Consider the following 23,456-nt stretch of genomic DNA (forward strand, 5'->3'; position numbering starts at 1 on the left):
GCATTCAGGGAAAAAAATCCACGTGAATATACGTGAATAATATATGTGAAAATATACATGAATAATAAAAATTTTAAATAATAAAACTAAGACAAAATACAGCAGGTAGGCAGAGTAGGGAAGGAGAGATATGCCTCTGAGATATTTTCAGAATAATTTTCAGCAAGTGTGGAAGATAATAGGCTTCATTATATTTTCCGACTTTGCACTTGGTTCCTATTCACTGTCCATCCTCTCCCTGCCCCCGCATTCGTCCACTAGTCTTCTCCCTAGCCACAAAAGCTCGCCCTTCTTCTCCCGTGACATACTTTATCCACAGAAAACATTTTCAAAACTAGAAGTTTAATTTATATTCACTAGGATATCAGAGGACATAATCAGGGTCTGAAGAAGGGGAGAAATTTCATATGCCAGGGAAAAGAAACTTTCAATATAGGCAGCAATTATAAACAACACTAAGAATGGAATTTTACCATGGACCTGTCCAGCACCATGTCTGCCTGCGGAGTACTATGCTTCCTACCATGATGATTATGGATTGAACCTCTGAACTGTAAGCGAGTCCCAATTAAATGGTGTCCTTTACAAGACTTGCCTTGTTCATGTGTCTCTTCACAGCAATGGAAACCCTAACTAAGATACCCATAATCTATCTCATAGCTCATGCTATTCCAGGTTTATCTGACTATAGAATTCTTGATAAAGATTTCTGATCACATGGGAATAATCACAAGATGGGCTGCTCTCTTTAAGCTAAAGCCTATGCTAAGTCTGACTCTGAGCAAGAATAAAATTTGCGGGGGCTGGGGATTTACCTCAGTGGTAGGGTGCTTGCCTAGCACGCGCAAGGCCCTGGGTTCGGTCCCCAGCTCCGGAAAAAAGGAAAAAAAAAGAATAAAATTTGCTATGACATGGTCCAGTCCTTCTTTACCTGGCAGTGTTGTACTTCGTCAGCCAGGACATGGATAACTGATTGCGGCCCACCTTTCACACCAAACAAGTCTAATTCATCTAGTGCTTCCAGGGCTGCCTGTAAGAAGGAATGGAAGAAAGGATTTCAGTGGATTAGTATATGCGAGGCACTGGATTCAAATCCCAGAACTGAAAAAAAAGAAAGAAAATCAAGAATGAGATATATTATACATATTTTTCTTCCTAGTAAATAAATGTTGCATGATGTTGCTTTTGAATGTATTTGATGAAACAGAAAATAAAATAACACTCTTTGTTCCTAGGAGCCTGTGATTTGTACTTTGACTCCCATACTGCCCAGGGAAAATTAGAACAGAGTTTGTATCACTATCCAGTCAAGCAGCTCTCCTACTCTCAGGCAACCCCAACAACCAGGGTCAGTTCTACTCTGTTGCTCAGGCAAAGTGCAGGTCGCCTCTCCTGGGTGTTGTACCTGCTGAGGGAAATGGCCAGTTTCTCCCAAGCATTAATTTCTTGATGTAGAATCAGTGGCTTAAAGTATGTGAACAATTTTTGAGACATAATGCTAAACTGCTTTTTATGCACATTATTCCAATGTAACTCATCACTTGTGGTATATGACAATATTCTTAATATAAGGAATGTAAATTTTCTCCATATATCTATTCATCTACCTATCTAAGACATGGTTTCTCTGTATAGCCCTGGCCATCCTGGAACTTGATCTGTAGTCCAAGCTGGCCTAGAACCCAGAGATCTACTTGCCTCTGCTTCATGATGATGGGATTAAAGGCTTGAGCCACCACCTCCCCATATCTACATTGATTTTAGAAGGTGTTGGTTTTTATTCACTTGCATTAAACTGCCAAGAAGGTTAAATATTATCTTAAGTATATATTGATTATCTATAATTCCTTAATTATGAGGCCAACCTGACCTTGTCTTGAGAGAGTACGAAGCAGTTGTGGATGCTTCCCTGGAGAAATAACACCTAAACTGAGAAACCTAAAGGACAAGTAGAAGTTGACAGAGCACAAAATATACATTAACAGCAATAGGAAATTTAAGGCAGATAAAACTAGTAGACAGCACCTTAATGAACTAATCAGAGATAGGATCAATGGTAATGGGACCAAATTTATACCATGCATTTCCTGATGTTAGATGAGGGATACGGAAATGTTTTTGTGGTGGTCTCCCTAAAAACACATGTCAATCATGAAAAGATACTACACAAAATAAAAGTAGTTGTCTGTAGTACATAGAATAACCAGTTTGAAGTTGTATAGGAAAAGTAAAGGGGACATGGAGTGGTGTGGGAAGCTCGGAGTAGGGTGGCACACAGGTAATCCTCGGGAGGCAAAGGCAGGAGGATCTGTTCAAGGTGACCTCCAGAGGTAAGTACAGTGAGTTCAAGGCCACCATGGTCTATGAGAGACCTTACCACAAACAAACAAAAAATGTGTAGTAAGTATTAAAGGTACTCTACAGCAGTAGTAGAGTATGTAAGCACAAGACTCCAGCCTAAAGACCAAGCCAAACTAATCAATAAAACAAAAGTTACTCTGTATTTTTCAAAAATGCCAATGTCATAAAGGTCAAGAATTATAAAGTATTGCTCTAGATTGGCTGAGCCAAAAAAGATGTTATGACAAAATGTAACTTGTTACTCTGCTCTGGATACTGTGTCACAAGGCTTTTTATTTTATCATAAATGAAATTATTGGGATAATTTTTTAAAACTGAATAGATCCTGTGGTATGTATAATCACTTAGTTCCTGGTTTTGATGAACATACCATGGTCACAAGAGTCTTTGAGGAACTACACAATGAAGTGTTGAGTAGTAGTAGTTCATCATGTCTGTAGTTTGTGTATTTTCAACTAGCTTGAATTGTTCTTTTCTTTTTGATTTTTATATTTTACTTCTCCTAACTTGGTTTTAAACTTTCAGTATTAATATGATATGATAAGTATATATTGTATTTACTTCTTATAAAACATTCTGCATTTTTCCTGTTAAATACAAGTGCTGAGCCAGGCACACTTAACATAGTAATGTTTGAATTTACTCCTGCTGTCCTGCTTTATTTATTCTTACTCTTTCTAGAGAACATAAGAGCCAGTAGGCTGAAAAGACATGGCCAAGCGGAAAGGGGTGTTGGGAGCGACGCCCTTGAAGCTCTCCATTGTTGATGTTAGAATTAAGTATGACTAGGTTCATGGAAAATCCCCAGCCAGCTGCAGAAGACTAATACAAATCTGGTGGTCAAGAAAAATAATAATATGATAAAATTCTCCTGCTGACTAATAGATATGACAAACCTGTGACATTTTTAACATCCTGTCAATATCAGCCAATTCCCTGACCACACAAATACTGTGTCCTTGGCCTGTGTAAATGTTTCTTATTTCCCCCCTCCCTCTGTTACCCATGTTATGGTATAAATTCAACCTTGGGGAAAAATAAAATTGTTGCCTTGATCAGACTCTTGTCTTGGCGTCCTTCTTCACGTCTCTTGTCCCCCATTCTCTTCCAGGTACCCCCGGACCCTTCACTTACAAAGGGGATGATGACATGGGAGACAGAGAAGAGTACATGGGGTGGAGGACTGTGAGGTAGCTACCTGATACCAAGCTTGGGGAACTGGACTATTGGCAGGAAAAGAGTTTCCTTAGCTTATGCAATGGCAAAAATTGTGACTACTGTTTAAAGTTTGTTGTTCTTGTAAGATACATAGAGACATGCCACAAAAGCCATATGATATCAAATTTGAAACTCATAAAAAGTTTTTAATATATATTCATAGTTTCATGGAAGAATCTGAATTTTGTCTGTGGTTTAAAGAACAATTTGATGGGTCAACATGTATATTAAGATTTTATCTCTGACAAAGATAATTAAACTCCATTGACCAGACTTGATAAAAATAAGAAAGAAAATATACCTTGGCCATTCCAACTGAACTTGCATTCAATTCTGAGATGCCTTGGTTTGTCTTATCTCCGCGTTCCCATATCCCAAAGTCCTGGCAAAAAATAATCAAGTATAACTATAATAAAACAATAACTACTGAACATTCAAAAGATGTATAATTCTTGAATAAAAATATTAATAGCACCACATTTTCTACATACATATTCACACATGCATGCCTCTGCACTGGCTATTAAGGAGCAGATGATGACCTAAGTTAAATTGGGGCCTCTAAGAAGTTGGCCATCTCTTCAACACTTAATGAGGAAGTCTAAGAAATTTAACTCACATCATCTAGAAACACTTCTAAAGTTTTTCCCAAAGGAGATTCCCATAAAGTCTAGCGCATGGAGGCCAAATAGCAACAGGTATTTTCATGTCATACATACATTCTAATCTTAATCTCTTGGTACTTACAGAAATGGAGGAAATTCAAAAAATCATCAGATCCTACTACAAAAGCCTATACACAACAAAACTGGAAAATCTAGATAAAATGGATGGTTTTCTAGACAGATACCAGGTACCAAAGTTAAATCAGGATCAGATAACCATCTAAACAGTCCCATAACTCCTAAAGAAATAGAAGCAGTTATTAAGTCTCCCAAGCAAAAAAAGCCCAGGACCAGGTGAGTTTAGTGGAGAATTCTATCAAACCTTCATAGAAGACCTAATATCAATACTCTTCAAACTATTCCACAAAATAGAAACAGGAAGAACATTACCCAATTCCTTCTATGAAGCCACAATTCCTCTGATACCTAAACCACACAAGGAATCAACAAAGAAAGAGAACTTTAGACCAATTTCCTTTATGAATATCGATGTGAAAATACTCATTAAAATTCTTGCAAACTGAATCCAAGAACACATCAAAATGATCATCCATCAAGATCAAGTAGGCTTCATCCCAGGGATGCAGGGATGGTTCAATATATGGAAATCCATCAATGTAATCCACTATATAAACAAACTCAAAGAAAAAAAACCATGTGATCGTCTCATTAGATATTGAGAAAGCATTTGACAAAATTGAACACCCACCTCATGTTAAAAGCCTTGGAAAGATCAGGAATTTAAGGCCCATACCTAAAAGCAATATACAGCAAACCAGTAGCCAAGACCAAAGTAAATGGAGAAAAACTTGAAGCAATCCCACTAAAATCAAGGACTAGACAAGGCTGCCCACTTTCTCCCTACTTATTCAATATAGTACTCGAAGTTCTAGCCAGAGCAATCAGACAACAAAGGGAGGTCAAAGGGATACAAATTGGAAAGGGAGAAGTCAAAATATCATTATTTGCAGATTATATGATAGCATACTTAAGTGATCACAAAAGTTCCACCAGAGAACTACTAAGCCTGATAAACAACTTCAGCAAAGTGCCTGAATATAAAATTAACTCAAACAAATCAGTTGCCTTCCTCTACTCAAAGGATAAACAGGCTGAGAAAGAAATTAGGAAAACAACTCCCTTCACAATAACCACAGATAATATAAAATATCTTGGGGTAACTCTAACCAAGCAAGTGAGAGATCTGTATGATAAGAACTTCAAGTCTCTCAAGAAAGTAATTGAAGAAGATCTCAGAAAATGAAGAGATCTCTCATGCTCATAGATTGGCAGAATTAACATAGTAAAAATGGCCATCTACCAAACACAATCTACATATTTAATGCAATCCCCATCAAAATCCCAACACAATTCTTCAAAGACATGAAAAGAGCAATCTCAAATTCATCTGGAAATGCAAAAACAAAAAACAAAAAACAAAACCAAACCCAAAAACCAAAAGCAAGCAAACAAACAAACAAAAAACAGAATAGCGAAAACAATTCATAACAATAAAAGAATTGCTGGGGGAATCACAATTCCTGACTTCAAGCTCTCCTATAGAGAAACAGTGATTAAAAACTGCATGGTATTGGTATAGAGACAGACAGGTTGATCAATGGAATAGAATTGAAGACCCAGAAATAAAACCACCCACTTACGCACACTTAATCTTTGACAAAGAAGCCAAAAATATACAGTGGAAAAAAAGAAAGCATCTTCAATAAATGGTGCTGGTCTAACTGGCTGTCTGTATGTAGAAAATGAAAATAGATCCATATTTGTCACCTTGCACAAAGCTCAAGTCCAAATGGATCAAGGACCTCAACATAAAACCAGATACACTGAATTTAATAGAAGAGAAAGTAGGAAAGAGTCTTGAACTCATTAGCACAGGGGATATTTCCTAAACAGAACTGCAATGGCTCATGCTATAAGATCAAGAATTGATAAATGGGACGTCATAAAACTGGAGAGCTTCTGTAAGGCAAAGGACATAGTCAATAAGACAAATTGGCAATCTACAGATTGAGATAAAAATCTCCACTAACCCCACATCCAGTAGAGGACTAATATCCAAAATATCCAAAGAACTCAAGAAGCTAACCACTAAAAATAACCCAAACAACCCAATCAAAAAATGGGGTATAGAACGAAACAGAGAATTCACAACAGAGGAATCTCGAATGGCTGAGAAGCACCTAAAGCAATGTTCAAAGTTCTTACTGATCAGAGAAATGCAAATCAAAACAACCCTGAGATTCCACCTTATACCAATCAGAATGGCTAAGATCAAAGCCTCAGGTTGGCAAGGATGTGGTAAAAGAGGAACACTCCTCCATTGTTGGTAGATTGCAAAGTTGTACAACCATTCTGGTGATCAATTTGGGGGTTCCTCAGAAAATTGGAAATAGACCTACTTAAAGACCCAGAAATACCACTTTTGGGAATATACCCAAAAGATACCCCACCATGCCACAGAGGCATATGTTCCACTGTGTTCATAGCTGCTTTATTTGTGATAGTGAGAAGCTGGAAACAACCCAGTTGTCCCACAACAGAAGAATGGATACAGAAAATGTGGTTCATTTACACAATGGAATACTACTCAGCTATTAAGAACAAGGACATCTTGAGCTTTGCAGGCAAATGGATGGAACTAGAAAATATCATCCTGAGTGAGGTAACTCAGACCCAAAAGGACATGCACAATATGTCGTTACTAATAAGTGAATATTAGCCCAAAAAAGGTACAGAATACCCAGGATACAATCCACAGAACTCAAAAAGTTCAACAAGCTGAGGGGACACCTCAGTCCCACTTGGGAGGGAGAAGAAAGCAACCACAAGGGGGAGGGAGAGAGGGACAGGGGAGGAAAGAGGGATGGGGGTAGGAGGAGAGGGGAACATGATCTGGTATTGGGTGGGGGGAAGGGGTTGAAGCCCTGAGCACCAGCAGAAAGAATGGAAACAGGCGACCTCGGGAGGAAGGAGGTTGGGAGGACTCCCCCCCCCCCAGAATGAATCAGAGACCTGGTAAATGAGAGACTTTCAGGACTCAAAGGTGGTGACCCTAGATGAAATGCCCTACAATGGGGAAAGGGAACTTGTTGAGCCTATCTCTAGCAGAAAGACAGGGCATCAAGTGAGGGATGGGGTTGCTATACCACAGTCAAAACTCTGACCCATAATTCTTCTTATCTTAAAGAAATGCAGGGATGGAAATGGAGAAGAGTCTGAGGAAAAGAAGGTCCAGCAAAGTGGGATCCAGATCAAGGGGAGGCCCCAGACCTGACACCATTACTGAGGCTATGGGGCACTCAAAAAAAGGGAACTACCATGACTGCTCTTTAAAAGACCCAACAAGCATCTGAAAGAGTCAGATGCAGATATGTGCACCCAACCAATGGACAGAAGCTGCTGACCCCTGTGTTGAATTAGGGGAAAGCTGGAGGAAGCTGAGGAGGAGAGCAACCCTTAGGAGGGCCAGCAGTCTCCATTAATCTGAACCCCTGAGATCTCTCAGTCACTGGATCACCAACCAGGCAGCATACACCAGCTGAGATGAAGCCCCCAACACACATACAGCAGAGGACTCCGGGTCTGGGTTCAGTCAGAGAAGATGCACCTGACCCTCAAGAGACTGGAGACGCCAGGAAGTTTAGAGGTCTGGTGAGGTAGAGAGGGTGGGAACATCCTCATGGAGATGGAGGTGGGGTGGGGTGGGAGGAGGTATGGGATGTGGAACAGTTGGAGGATGAACAAAGAGGGGAATAAAATCTGGAGTCTAAAAATAAATAAATAAAAAATGTACAATACATGCATTATCTTTCTCAGTGCTTACTTTTAAAAAATGTGCTTTTTATTTTAATTTTATGTACATTGGTGCTTTGCTTGCATGTATGTCTGTGTGAAAGATCAGATTCCCTGGAACCGGAGTTTCAAACAGTCAAACAGTTGTGAGCTGCTGTGTGGGTGCTGGGAATTCAACCTGGGTTCTCTGGAAGTGCTCTTAACTATCAAGCCATCTCGCTACCCTTAATCTTTACATTTAACAGATGATGAAACTAAGTTACAAGAACAACAGCAAGTAACTCACCCAAGGTCATGTAGTTGATAAGTGTCAGAATCCAGAGTACATTCTAAGGAGTTCCACTCCAAAACCTACTCTTAGTCATAGCTATAAACATCCCCTTGGCAATATAAAAATAATTAAAATTAAACTAATAACTTTTTATTTTTAAAAAAACTTCAGGATTATAAAATTGCAAAAATAGTACAATGCGTCCCCTAATGCTTTTGACCTTGTTTTTGCCTAATGTTAATGTTGAACATAACCACAGTATAACTGTTAAAGCTAAGGACTCAGGTCAACTAAGCAACTGAGTTAACTATGGACTTCATGCCTGTACGTCCCGAGAGCTGGAATTGTAAGCATATACAACCATGCCTGACTAGTGCTTTTTCTACATTCCAAGATTCAACTGCATTCCTGCCATGTCTCCTTAGTGACTTCCAATCAATAGTGCTTTCTCATATCTTGTCCTTTGTGACCTTGACACTAAGTAAAAACTACTCAAAGTCAAATAGTTTGGTTATCACTAGCATTTCCCATTTTACTTTTCTCTTTTTAATTAATACATACTTTGAGAGCGTTCAATACAATATAAATATCACCAGGTAGGGTTGCTCCTGGTTGCAAACCTGAGATGAGACTCTATCTCAGAAAAACAACAGGATGATCATGCAAATACAGTGCTTCTCCTTAGACAACCAGCCACCGATCCAGCATTCTGCCTTAACTGCTTACAGCAAGTGCAGTTTGGATGATAATTCTCATCTATTTTCCTGGCTACTTCTATGGTCATTAATTATAATACTTCTCCAAGGAAGGCAGTTCATTATTCCCTGTTTTTTTCTTGTTTAGTTGTTTACTTATTGGTGTGTTTGTGTGTATGCATGCCTGCGTGCGTGTGTGCATGTACATGTGTGTGTGTGTGTGCCCATGCGCATGTGTGCACGTGTTCATTCTTTAGTGCACACGTGGCACTCAGAAGACGACTCTCTGGATTCGGTTTTCCTCTTCTACCTTTACATAGGTTCCAGGGATTGAATACAGGCTGTCAGGATTATATGGCAAACACTTTGCCACTCTACCAATCTTTTATTTAATTATTTAATGTTAGTATAACTTTATGGATATTTAGACTTTTGCTGGTTTATTATGGAATGCTATCATTATTTTGCTGCCTGCATTGTTAATTGTTCCAAGTTTAGCCACTGGAAGGCTCCTGTACCTTTTAAATATATATATATATATATATATATATATATATATATATATATATATATATATATATATATATATATATATGGCTCTGACTTCGAGTATTGTATTGAATAGGTAGGGAGAGAGTGGGTAGCCTTGTTAAGTCCCTGATTTTAGTGGGATTGCTTCAGGTTTTATATTTTTCTAGTGTACTTTTGAGATTCCCTGTTCCTCACTGAACACTTCTGCAGTGTTTGGTGCTACAAGATGCTTCAATCTCAGACTAGAATGTGTACTGAGGTGGATGTAACAGCATATACTTTTAATCCCAGCACTCAGGGGAAAGAGGTAAGTACACTTCTGAGCCCACATTCAGGTGGTAGTGCAGTAAGCCTATATAATCCCAGTACTCGGGAGGCAGAGACAGATGGACCTTTAAGTTTCAGGTCAGCCTGGTATGCAGAGCAAATTCTAGGACAGCCAGGGCTATACAGAGAAATGTCTCAAAAAACAAAACCAAATCAGTCCAAACCAAACCTATATTGAGATTTCATCTCACTCCATTCAGAATATCTGTCATCAGAAAAATACTAGCAACAAGTGTAGGAAAACGTTACACACCGTTGGTAGGCATGAAAATTAGTCCAGCATTATGAAAATCAGTATGGGCATTCCTTTAAATTAAAAATAGACCTGCCATATGATCCAGCGGTACCCCTTCTAGAAATATACCCATGGGGTCTAAAGCAGCATTCTACAGAGGCCTGCAGACCCATGGTTACGCCAGCACTATCTATAAAAGCCAAGATACAGAAACACACTGTATGTACCGGGAAATGACACCCTTCACAATAGTCACAAATAATATAAAATACCTTGGGGTGAGTCTAACCAATCAAATATGGAGGGGAAACCGGGAAAGGGGAGAACATTTGAAATGTAAAATTAAGAAAATATCCAATAAAAATGGGCAAAGTTTTATATATATATATTTATATATATATATGCATTGAGAAACGAACATTAGCGAAAATGATAAATGCATTTTAAAAGTAGTATCTTTTAAACTAATACAACAATTAAAAGTGAAAAAGAATGCTGCCTGGAGATACAGTTCAGCGATCGAGTACCTGCCAACCATGTATAAAGTCCTGTGTTTAATCCTAGCACCACAAAAATTAAAGAAAAGTGGTATGTTCAATACAAGGGGGTTAGTCAGGAACAAATGAAAACACAGTAAAAGGACAGTCAGAGATGACTGGAGTATTTGTCCTGTGTTTCAGTGATTGCATTCATCCATTCCACAGTAGTAAGAAGTTTTATATCTTTATTGATGTGCAATGGTGTATATAAATCGGAATATATTTAAACTACATAATATGATTCCTATTTTAAAATGTTTAATAGACGTGTGTGTGAGGGAGGGAGAGAGGGAGGGAGGGAAGGAGGGAGGGAGGAAGGGAAGGAGGGAGGGAGAGAGGGGGGAGGGAGAGAGATCTGATCTTGCTTTGGACATCAGTCTTGGCAGAGGACCTTTAACAATAAAATGTAATTTTGAAAACTTTCAAAGTCTCCTCCTGGCTTCCAAACTCCATTTCTTGCTCTCCGCCCCTGTTAATGTAATGATAGCAATAACAAATCTACTGTCAGTACAGATGTCTAGAGTTTTATGTTAGTGTAATCATCTTGTATGTATGTGTGTATGCATATATGCATGTATGTATGTATACACGCACATGTGCACACACACATACAAACACACATACACATGCACACACACACACACACACACACACACACACACACACACACACTATTTAGAGAAATGCTTTTACTATGTTGTTCTGGCTGACTTGGACCTTGCTATATAGAGCAGGTTGTCCTCCAACTCACAGACATCCATCTGCCTCTGCGCCTCCCACGTGCTGAGATTAAAGGCTTAACCACCGTGCCCAGGCTTGTGGACATTTCCTATGAGACTTCTTCTACTAACCATTATGCATTTTAGATTTATTCATGTTTTTTCATGGCTTAATATTTCATTTTTTAAATTCTTGAACAATTATTATCTTTTTATGAACACACGGAAATTCATTTATCCATTTACTTGTTCAAGGGCATTTGGATTATTTGAAGTTTGAACAAGAGCAACAAAAACTTCATAATAGACCAAAGGAAAAAACATTTCTGTAGTGTTTAACACATTTTATACAGAGAAACATTATAGATGACAATTTAATATAAACATACTTCATATGGTACTCATAAGGGGAAGCCTTTATTATAGAAGATTCTAAATCAACAATAAACACATGAATAAATTTTGTGTACAGCCAAGTGGCCCATACATCACTCAGTTATCATGCTTCTTTTAAAAGTTTCAATTAAAATGAGACTGTAAGGAGCTGGGGAAATATCTCAGTTGGTTGAGTGCTTGCTAGGGCTCAAACCCAAACACCACATAAAACTGGTCATGGTAGCTTATGCCTCTAACTCCAACACACTTGAAGAATCAGAAGTTTAAGATCACCCTCATGTAGTGAGTTTAGGACCAGCCTGGGATAGAAATAGTCTAATAAAATATATTAAATGAAAATAGCAATATAATAAAACGAGTAGAATTTAGTCTCCAGTTGTCAAGCACACACCATGAAGTATAGACTTTGAAAGAAATGAAAGCGCTGATGACAGGGCAAGCAGGGAATGAAGATCTTAGTAAAGACATTGAACATGGTTTTGTCATGAGCCTTTTTGATTCATTCATTATAAGAAGAAACGAGTTGTTCTGTGTTTAAAAGTTCATTATAAAGCAAGTACTTACAGCAGTTTTATATGCGGCTTCAATGTAAAACACAAGGTTCTGTATAAAATTCACTTCGTCTAGGCTGTGGATGATATGGAGTCCTGAGAGAAAAGGACACTTGGTTATCACTGCAGGGCGCACAAATGGAAATTACTCAATGAATTCTGCTTCAATCAACTTCACTTCAATCGCCTCTACTTACCTGCCCGGCACAACTGGCTTTTTTGTATTACAGTGTATATCCATTACCATAATCAATTTTGGGACATATTCATCACCACGAAATGGAATTCTTTACTCACTGTGCATTCATATAATAGGAGAAGTGTATCACATGCAGCTTTTGTGTCAGTGTTCATTCACTGAACACAGTATTTTGAAGCTCCCTTTGTATTGAGAAATGCATCACTACTCCCTTTATTGCCAAAAAATATTGAATTGTGTGAATACACCATATTTTAATTATCTAATCATCAGGTGATAGAGATTAGATTGTTTTTACTTTGTAGCCATCATAAATAATGCTGCTATAAATATTTATGTATACAGTGTGGACATATTTCCATTTTTCATGAGTATCTATATACTTAGAGAAACTGCTGGATCATATGGTAACTCTATATTCAAGCCTCTGAGACATTGCTCAACTGCTCTCCAAAGTGGTTGTATGGAAACATTAAATTTTATTTATTTTTTTAATTTATGTGTGTGCATGCATGCCATGGTACACAAGGAAGTCAGAGGGCAACTGAAGGCAGTTGATTCTCTCCCTCCAACATATAAGTCCAGGTATTGCATTCAGCTTGTCAGACTTAGTAGCAAACACTTTTACCTGCTGAGACATCTCCCTTGCTCTCATTTTACATTTCTCAGAGCAGTGGACAAAGGTTCCAGTTTCTCTATATCTTCAGCAAAATTTTTTAAATCTATCTTCTTGATTCCTGCCATTCTGGTGTGGTTGAAGTGGTTTTTACAATGATTCAGGTCAGTATTCCTCTAGTGATTAATAATGGACAACATTTTTAATGGTTATTTATACAAACTCCATAGAGGAAAATCAGTTGATATCCTCTAGCCACTTTTTATTTTAAAAATTGAGCTTTTTTGGTGTATGAGTGTTTTTGCCTACATATATGTTTGTGTGATACATGTATGCTCTGTCTGTTGAGTCCAGAAGAAGGCATCATACTGCCTGGAACTGGAGTTACAGACAGTTGCGAGCTGTCAAGTGGGTGCTATGAATTAAACCCAGGTCCTCTGGAAGAGTAGCCAGTGTTATTAAACACTGAGCCATCTGTCTAGCCTACTCTAGCCATTTTAAAGGAGGCTAATATTTTTCTTTTGTTTTCCTTTTCTCTTTTGTTTTGCGACAGGGTCTCCCTATGGCCTTAAATTTGAGATCCCCATGCCTTTGCCTTTTAACTATTAGGTTTATAAGCATGTACCACTCTACCATATCTGACTTAATTATTCTGTTAATCTTTTAAATAATGAGTTGTGAAAGTTCTTTTGACTAGGTATAAATCGCTTATACATGATTTGCAAATATTTCCTTCTATATCTATAGTTTGATTTTACATATATACACACTACACACATGATACATACACACACACTGAAAGAGGATGGGTGTTTCATTTTTTTAGGTGGGGTCTCATAGGTTAGCATTAAATTTGCTATTTAGTTGAAGGTGACCTTCAACTTTGGATCTTCCTATCCCCACCTCCCAAGAGTTGGGATCGGGGGTTATGCTGAGACCAGATACCTCAGTCTTCTCATTCTCAATAATTAATTTTTGTAGTGCTTCTCTACTTACTACATATCCTTTTGAACAATATCCAATGAACAATTTCAAAGCATTGGGTTCTTCTTAAACTTTTAGCATTTTTGGCTGTTTTGCTAGAGCTTTTCATGCTACTATTCTGTACACTGCAATCAGTTTCTAACTCTATCTTCCCTAAGTATTCAAAAAACATTCAAGGTATTGCTAGTTCTCTATGAAGATCTTTTATAGTCTTTTCTCCAGTTATATATAAAAAAGTTGCTTTTCAACTTCAATCCATTATAAGAAATTTGTATTATTTATTACTAAAGTATTTCCCTAACCCCCTTACTAGTCTTCTAGAGAGTATTCTGAAGGGATTCCCATCTTGGGTTCCTTTAACATTAAGGAACTCTGGCCATAAATGGTTAAGATTTTAGTTTAGTGGTAGAGTGCTTGTCTTAGAATGCATGATACTCTGCTTTGAAACCCCAGCACCACAGAAAAAAATAGCATTATAAATTACATTAACTTACCCTGAATGATCTGGAACTGTTCTTATTAAGTTTGGGAACTCCATATAATAGAATTGTTTCCATCTCCAATTTTACATCTATAACAGATCCCACTATGTAGCTTTCACTGACTTAGAAGTTAGTATGTAAACTATGGCTGGCCTGCATCTGCCTCCCAAGTGCTAGGATATAGATAGATGTAAGCTACTATATTTCTTATAATTTTCTTTTACATATCAGGCATCTAAAGATCATCACAAAACTACTTATATAGAATATTATTTAATAATGAAAAACACACATTTAGATTCAGATCATACTAATAAAGAGTATATAAAGTGTGTGGTTTTATAGCCACAGTAACCACAGGCACACTGATGTACAGTATGGAAATAAGAAAAAAAACCTTGTTAACATTTGAAATGTAAATAAAAATTAGCCAACAAAAAAGAAAAAACCTTCACCCTTCCTTCCCATCTCTTGGCTTCTGAGAATTAATAAATAATAAAAACACCTGACTAAAGATCTAGCTCACATTTCTGGGTTTCCATTTCAAAAGAGCATTAATTAGTACTGTAAATTTTCTTCTCAATACAATAAGATATTGCCTAGACCTCAAAAAAGTTCTCTAGCTGTAGTAAACTTATAAACTGGTGTTATTTCTAATTTGCTTCACTGAACACTATAAATAGATAATTCATTTTCTAGTCAATACCTACAGAGAAACCAGGCGAACCAGAGTAGATGATCCAAACTCAGGAGCATGCAGTCATTGTCTCCTTGTACTGACCTGAGGCAGTCATTTGTGCTAGGAAGAGCAGGTACACAGAAGTAGCATCCAACTGCAGGTGTCCCCACTGGTCATCACCCACTACCGTGGCACAAGTTTTGGTGTTGTACTTGGCGTGAAGGCTATCTTTAGTACTCTGACTGTACTTGAAAGACTCTACTTTATCCACCTGAAAACAGTATAAAAAGGCCAATCAGAAAATTCAACCCGTTTACCAAGCATCTGCAGGGCTCTGACATACACACATCACTGCACTCTGCCTTCAGGGAATTGTGAATATTTGAAATAAACTGTTACCTGCTTTTATCCTACACTGGGGAAATCTGTCATTTTTAAATAAAAAATAAGAAACTTTTTTAAAAAACCCACCTATTTCCTGTTCACTGCCTCTTTTCTATGCTTTTCAAATGGTTACTTGGCCATGTTGTAGAGAAACCGGAAGCTCAAATGTAAAAGAACAGTTTAGTGAGAAAACTCAGTGCTGTACAGTTGTTCTTGAATTGAAATTAGGAATATGTAGATAAATTGAGAGATGAGGATTTTTTTATTAATGTGCCTGTGCATAGTTGTTTGTATGTGGGGGTACCCCCAGAGGCCAGAAGACGGCTTTAGATTCCTTGGAGCTGAAGTTACAAGCAGTTGTAAGCCATCCAATATGAGTGGTTATGGGGAACCAAACTCAGGTCCTCTGCAAGAGCAATATGTACTCTTAACCATCTCTCTAACCCCAAGAGGATATATTTTTGCCATAAAAAAGTTAATGAGAACCATAAAGAATCACAAAAATGGTATTACAGAAAGCTAAAATTACAAACTAAAAGAGAATCTTTGGGAGCTGGGAGTATAGCTCAGTGGTAATGTATTCTGAGGATGCATAAGGCCCTGGGTCCAATTCCTAGCACACACACACACACACACACACACACACCAACACACACCAATACACACACACACACACCAACACACACCCCCATACACACACACACCAATACACACACACACACCAACACACACACACCAATACACACCACACACACACACACACACACACACACACACACACACACACACACATACACACACCAGAAATCTAGACAGGAAACCTTAGGTAAAAGGCAACTAGTAGTTCCTGACCTAGTTCGTGACATGTAGATGTGATTATTTATGTCTCTGATGTATGGTAATCTCAAATATAGTTCATGAAATTTGTGACTATACCTATTTAATAGGACAAAGCATAACTATCTAAAATATAAATGAAGTATAAAGACACAGAGAAAACTTATGTATGTGAGACTAGTAAAGAGATATATACAATAAATAACTACATATTCATTTTAAAGTCACGTGTAGACATGGAAGTTTTTAAGTTGAAAGCCATTTATTTCTACCTTGCTCTAATTAAGTCTGGTTCAATATGTCCATGTTTTAAGACCTAAGATTATAGGTTCCTTAGTAAAATACTTCATGTGGAAAAATGCCATAAAGTCAAAATGTAAGTGGTAGACTATAAAAATATTTGCAATGTACACATGATTAATATCCATAACACACAAGAAGTCAGTAGGCAAGAGACAGACAACCCATGAAGAGGCAAAGCTTTGGCAGGTACAGAACCAATAAGGGACTGCAAATTTTCAAGTCACATATAAAATGATGTTCAGCTACACACAAGGCCCAGCAAGACCAATTATTTGAAGTTTGAGATTCCTTTGCCCCAATGCTAAAACTGAAAATACTTTGAAAGACTTTTTTTCCATGTAGATTTTGTATCAAAACTCAATTGGTGTAAACACTAAATTCAAATCAACATCTGGTTATTTATAGGCCTTACTGCATTTAGCATATAAGGAATGTTTCCCTACAAAGAGATGGGGTTTTTGTTTCAGAGTATTTTCTCTATCCACTGAAAACATGAGAAATTATAAGATAAAGTGCAGTGTGCTAATTTTTTTAAAAAAATCTTAAAATGTATTAGTTCTAGAATGGATCTGGACCTAAAAGTTTCAGATAAGGTTTTTTTTTAAATCTTTATTAACTTGAGTATTTCTTATTTACATGTCGATTATTATTATTCCCCTTCCCGGTTTCCAGGCCAAAGAACTGTATCATGCTTTATCTAGTACACATAATTGCCAATAGGATGATTCTTCTTGAGAAAAAAAAAATTCCTAAAGGGAGGAAAAAGACTGGAAGGAAATAATTCTACTTGTAGCAGGGTGGTGAGTCTCTCTGTGACATCCCCATCTCAGAGTTCCGAGCCTTCTAGAATTAGAGAGTATCATTTGGGAATCTGAATAAAAGGTCCTAAGTATAATTAAGATGCTGTTATGTTTGATTGGAAGTTCTTTCCAGTGCCGTACCTGTCTGATCATGCAGTGCAGCAGTCCCCTCATTAACTTCACTACACTCTGCAGAAATAAATGGAAACGAGACCGTTATAAACATACTGAGACATGAGAGCACTTACTCAGCAGCTCAGGCAGTCCATGACCTTTTGAGAACAAGTAACCCTATCCTGGGCTGTTACTTACATGGCATTTACTTTATAGGATCACAAAACACACGGCAGCTAAAAGTCCATGGCTTATGATTCCTTGAGTTTAAATACTAATATAAAAAGTTAAGGCAGTTTTACCTAAAAACAAGCCAACCATCTAATAGAGGAGAATCCACACAGAGAAAAGAAGCAAATCAGCTGGTTCCCAAGGCTCTAAGGATTCTCTAGTATATGCCCTACTGCCTTGACAGCATCTTTTTATTTAAAATTTCACATTATTTTTAAAGACTCATTTTTCATTTTATATGCATGGGTGTTTTGACTATATGTTTATGTGCACATCTCATGCATACTTGGCATGAGAAGGGAGTATGTTTTAGAACATCATAGCATAGAACAGCTTCTTCAATTCTCTATAACCACTTTCTGTTTTAGTCTAGATCTTAAGTCAGCTTTGTGGTCCACAGACTGTACTATGAGACATTTTCCAAGTAATACTGTGAAGGTGACTGTAAATTAAGAATACCATTGGGGTTGGGGATTTAGCTCAGTGGTAGAGCATTTGCCTAGCAAGTGCAAGGCCCTGGGTTCAGTCCTCACCTCCAAAAAAAAGAAAGAAAGAAAGAAAGAAAGAAAGAAAGAAAGAAAGAAAGAAAGAGGGAGAGAGAGAGAGAGAGAGAGAGAGAGAGAGAGAGAGAGAGAGAGAGAGAGAGAGAGAAACAGTGGCAAGTTACTAGTGTTTGATAGTGTTGTGTTTTGTTTTACTTGGAAAGGCTGGGGGTTTTCAGGCACACAGAGTTTGAAGAACCACAGCATACACAGGGAGAACTAGTAAGAAGACAAATAAAAACTGGAATTGAGATCTCAACTGAGGCCAGAGCTAAGGGAAGAGAGTTACCCAAAAAGGTAATAGAAAACCCATGAAAAACAAATGAGAGATGATACAAAGAGAATAAACTGAGAAAGAACAAGAAGTGGTGGGGGCAGCCAAAGAGAGGTCAGGATCTGCTTGAGTGTTTATTTTTTTTTATAGCTATGAGTCTTTTTAAAAGGGACATTTGTGAATGTATACTTGTGTATAATTCTATTTCCAATATAGACTAAGGAAATTAGCTAAGCCCATTTCTTATTTCCATCCGCTATTCTCATTGATTCTCTGATTTTATGAGAGAGAAGCAAAAATGAGAGTTGGAAGAAAGGGTCTAAATGATTAACAGTGCTTTGGAGAATCCACACAGTAATGCAAGTAGGCAGCAAGCAGGTAGAAATTTAATCTGTGAATGTATTAGAGTTAATCTGTGTTCATTTACTAGTCTTATATGGGTTATTATCTAGGCATACTATTAGATCTGCTGTATTAGAATCACCTAGGGAATTTGAAAAAGACCAGTGCTCACGGATATAATTTCTAGATTCTTACTTAAATTGTTTTAAAGTGAGGTCGGGTATCTCTGGGAAGCTTTCCAAGTAATTCCAATATACAGCCAGAGTTGAGAATCATTCATCTAGGTCAGGGACAAATCCAGCCCATCATTGTTTTTGTAAATAAAGTATTATTGGAACATATCGCTATACTAAATCTTTACATATTTTCTCTGGCTCTTTTTTTGCTACACCTGGCAGAGCTGAGTAATTAGACACGAGTGACCCATACACCAAAAATATTTATTATCTGATGCTTTAGAAAAATGGCTGGGTTTCTAATCTCTGGTCTAGATTACTGCTGACTTAGGTTTTGTCAAAACATAGAACATAATGATCAAATTAGTTTTGATTCATTAAACAAGTACATATAAATTAGAATCCCCAAAGGAGCTTTTCTTTTTTGAAGCTGATTCCTGCTTCCATAATGTTCTAAAACATTCCCAAGTTAGCAATATGATATGTGAAAGGTTATATAATAGAACACAAAAATTTTAGAACTGGCAATTCACCCTATTCCTCATTTTTCCACTTGGAACAAATAAGGAAAGACAACAATTCTGCAGAATTGGGACAACAGACTTATTCTAACAATATTGAAATTTTTGGTCAAATTATATCAGGCACATAATCAAAGTTCTTCTGATATTAATTTATAGAAAATCAAAATAAGGAACAAACTACTGAGATCAAAATAGCAAATATTTTGATAGAATATAGAACGAGAGACTTTTTTAAAATATACCCTATGTTTTCCAGATTTCTATTATGGCATTATTTCTGTTATGGCATTATTTCTATAAAAGTCTGTGCTTGCTCTGCTAGAGTAAAACATCCAACAATGCTTTGTACCTCTCAGTAACGCCTTGAAAGAATTCCAAATGGTTATTGATGCTGCAGATAACCCAGTGAGGCTTGTCCCATTCCCAAGAACAACTTCAGAATATATTGCTGCTTTAAAGAAAACAAATCCCAATAACCTGATTTATAAATCATAATTGGAACTCGGATTTCGTAAGTTCAAGGGAGACAACAGGAGAAATAGTTGCTGTGGTAAGTCTCCTTGTCACTAATGGAAAAGGATCTAGGAATACCTACAACTAACAGAGTATTTATTATTAAAGGTCTTCTATAATACAAAGGATACCAAATTGTTGCTTTTTTAGACATGTAAAAGGATGTAGTTCCTTTGTGTTCAGAAGTTCTATAAAGGATATTAAGGATTTATTGAGGAGAAGGTGCCTTAAAAGTTGGGTTAAAGTCATCTGCTGACTCTGACCTCAATTTGTCCCCAGGCAGCCAACAGGCTCTCTAAAATAGCCATCAGAGTTATGAAGATCTACCAAGTTATTACTTTTGTCTAATGAGGAAAACCTGTTGATCTGCATCAGGTGCACTCATACAGACACCACAAGTATTTTCAAAAAAGAAAACGAATAAAATAGTTGATATCTGGCTCTCAAATATTCTTCTCAATGAAAATAAAATGTCAGAACCTGAAAATACACTTAAGAGGCTTATTAATTTTAGGAAATATACTGGGTAGGATTTTCAAAAGTATTGAAGACTCTGAGCCCTCTTCCCTGAATCTGTAGTTTTCAAGTTTCCACTGCAATAAACAAACCAACTAGACCAGACCAGCCTAAACCAAACACACTTCAGGCACAGTATAAGATACTTTATAAAATGCAATTTCAGCAAGGTGGTGCAGGGGCAATTTTCCCTTCAATTCCTGCTCCCCGACTACACCCATGCATAGCTCCACATCTCTGTCTAGTTTTGTTTTGATTACCTGCTCCAGTTCATAGGCCTTTGCCTTGTCCTCATCACGGTCTGCATTCTTTCGATATGCCAGGCCTAAACCCCACACAGCCAGGATGCTATACACATTATCTCGGACCCAGGCATCTTTCTCATCATAGCTGGCCGGAAGCAAGCCTGTCACTGGATTCTGCAAGATCAATCAAGAGAGGACAGGCAACTAACCTCAGAGTGTTAAAAGGAACACAACCTAGGGAATATTTTACTTAGAAAGTTGACCTCCCCATTCTCCAATTTTAGAACTTTCTTTTTCCTTTTAACCAATTGCAGGCAGATATTATCTCCCAGCTTTCTTAGTTATAATCGACAACAAAAAGTTGTACATATTTACAGTATGCAACATGACAATTTGACACATACACCACTGTGAACTGACAATCAAGTTAATGCATCCATTATCTCACTTTTCTATATAGGGAGGGATCTACTCTTTCGGCAAGTTTCAAGTATATAATAAAAGTGTGTGGACTAGTCAGTGTGCTGCTACTGCTGCTAGTCAGCATTGCAGAACATACTCCTACGGGAACACAGCTTATTTTCTTTGCATGTGTTACCTTAAGAATAAGGAAAGAGCTGGCTGAAAGCTTACAAGTCCAAAATGTGGGTATTATTAAACTAAAGGCATTAGTAACGCAATTACCAAATGTAGTACAAAGGATGCTGTCACATGCATTTTAAAAGAAAAATATAATTTTTTAAGTTAAAGTCAACTGGCATCGAAAAATCTGAAGTAAAGGAGTAGAAAAATATATTTAGAAATATATACAGCCAGGTGTGGTGTCTTATGCCTATAATTTTCCAGATTGATGCTACTTCAAGGCCAGCCTCATAGTGAGTTTCAGGCCATCATGGGCTACAAAGAAAGACTTGGTTTCAAAAACCAGTTCACAACTCCGAAAAGCATATATAAACCAGGTGCAGTGGTGCACACCTGTAATCCCAGCACAGGAGGGATGACCCACGAGGATGGTGAGTTTGAAGTCAGCACGGGCTACATGGTAAAATCCTGTCTCTAACAAAGAAAGAAACATAAAGAAACGACTTAGGAAGCAAACAAATAACCCCACTGACTTGTGGTCTGTTGTCCAAACTGTGATGGCTATGGTAGGAGGATCCCAAGTTCAAGGCCAGCCTGAGGCACTGAGCAAAACTGTTTAAACAGAAGTATGCACAAAGTGCCTTGACCTTCACAGTAGTCTAAGGTCTCTTAGGATGGCTAAACGTTCTCATGCATCTTTGGGAGGGGTGGAAGTAGATGGCCCAAACCTGGGGTGAGGGCAATAAACAAGTGTTATCATTTTTTGCAACTCTGCGTCTGGAACCCAGCTGTAGCTGGGGGAGGGGGTAGCGTTACTTCTGAGCTCAGAAACTTCCATTCAGAAATCACTGCAGAGGGATGGATGGGGGGCTGTGGTTCTTCATGCCACATTTTGATTCTACTCCAGGTTCACCATGCAACTCTCCTTCAGGATCTTTTAGGGCCTTCCCAGAGACAAATGTGTTCAGGGTTCATCCAGGGTCAGTGTCCTGGCAGCTCACATTTCACCCTTACCTACACTTACCTGATGGCACAGGATGGTCTGATGCACCAGCCGAGCATAGCCGTCCAGGCGGACCCCCGAGTTACTCCGGCTCCTCATCGTGCCCCGTCCCTAATCCCCCACTGCACACCCGGGACACTTGGACTCCAGGCCTGCGGAAACCTTCTAAGTGCTCACTTGCTCGTGTAGCCAATGGTTTCCGCGCAGCACCACGCTCCGGCGGCCTTGGAGTTTCACTTCAGGCCGCGGCTCAGCCTCCCGCGGTCTAGGCTTCAGTCTGCGAAGACCCCGTCTCCACTCAGTCTCCCGTGGTCCCCGGGTGCCGCGCCCGCATCCTCCGCTTGACCGAAGGAGACCGCGGCGGCTGGGAGACTCGGGCGACAACAGCCGGTCTGCGCCTTGGGCACCGCCTCCCTTGGCGAGCACGCGGGGGCGGGGCGTGGGTCCCGCAGCTGCGCGCTGCACCCACGGGCCAGTAGCCGTCACCCTCCGCCCAGAATGTGTCGCGTAGGCGATGTGTCCTCCCCGCCCCCCTGGGGGGTTATTTTCGAAACACTACAAGTGACTATTTTAATTTTGCACGCCTGTTGTGCGCACAGGCTGTTGCTCCTACTTCTGAAGGACTAGTTTTAGGAACCCATGGGAACTCTTCAAAACTGAAAGGAGAGACCAGTCAGCGCTCCAGATCTTTGGGAGCAAAAAGTTCGATTAAGCGCCGCACTCTGAAACCAACCAACCAAATAAAAAACCAGCTCCCTATGGAGCTCTTTAGTCTCTCCTTAGAGACGT

At 38.4% G+C, this 23,456-nt stretch overlaps 1 protein-coding gene across 5 annotated transcripts in view; it reads right to left on the minus strand.

Annotated features, from left to right (window-relative positions):
* The window catches only part of Phka1 (phosphorylase kinase regulatory subunit alpha 1), a 138,765-nt gene extending 115,655 nt beyond the window's left edge, over positions 1-23,110 (minus strand). For 2 of the 5 annotated variants that reach the window (XM_063280285.1, XM_063280284.1), the window contains exons 1-7: positions 22,689-23,083; positions 21,098-21,256; positions 17,747-17,794; positions 15,384-15,552; positions 12,335-12,417; positions 3,881-3,961; positions 932-1,030 (exon numbers count right to left, since the gene is read on the minus strand). In XM_063280285.1, coding sequence (XP_063136355.1) covers positions 932-1,030; positions 3,881-3,961; positions 12,335-12,417; positions 15,384-15,552; positions 17,747-17,794; positions 21,098-21,256; positions 22,689-22,766 — 717 coding nt within the window. In that variant the 5' untranslated portion in view covers positions 22,767-23,083. Of the gene's footprint in view, positions 1-931; positions 1,031-3,880; positions 3,962-12,334; positions 12,418-15,383; positions 15,553-17,746; positions 17,795-21,097; positions 21,257-22,688 lie in introns of all 5 variants that reach the window. The other 3 variants (XM_006257102.5, XM_063280283.1, NM_022626.2) reach the window with 3 other exon arrangements.
* Positions 23,111-23,456: the final 346 nt, after the last annotated feature.

The sequence above is a fragment of the Rattus norvegicus genome, chromosome X, assembly GCF_036323735.1.
Source record: "Rattus norvegicus strain BN/NHsdMcwi chromosome X, GRCr8, whole genome shotgun sequence".
NCBI classification, from domain to species: domain Eukaryota; kingdom Metazoa; phylum Chordata; class Mammalia; order Rodentia; family Muridae; genus Rattus; species Rattus norvegicus.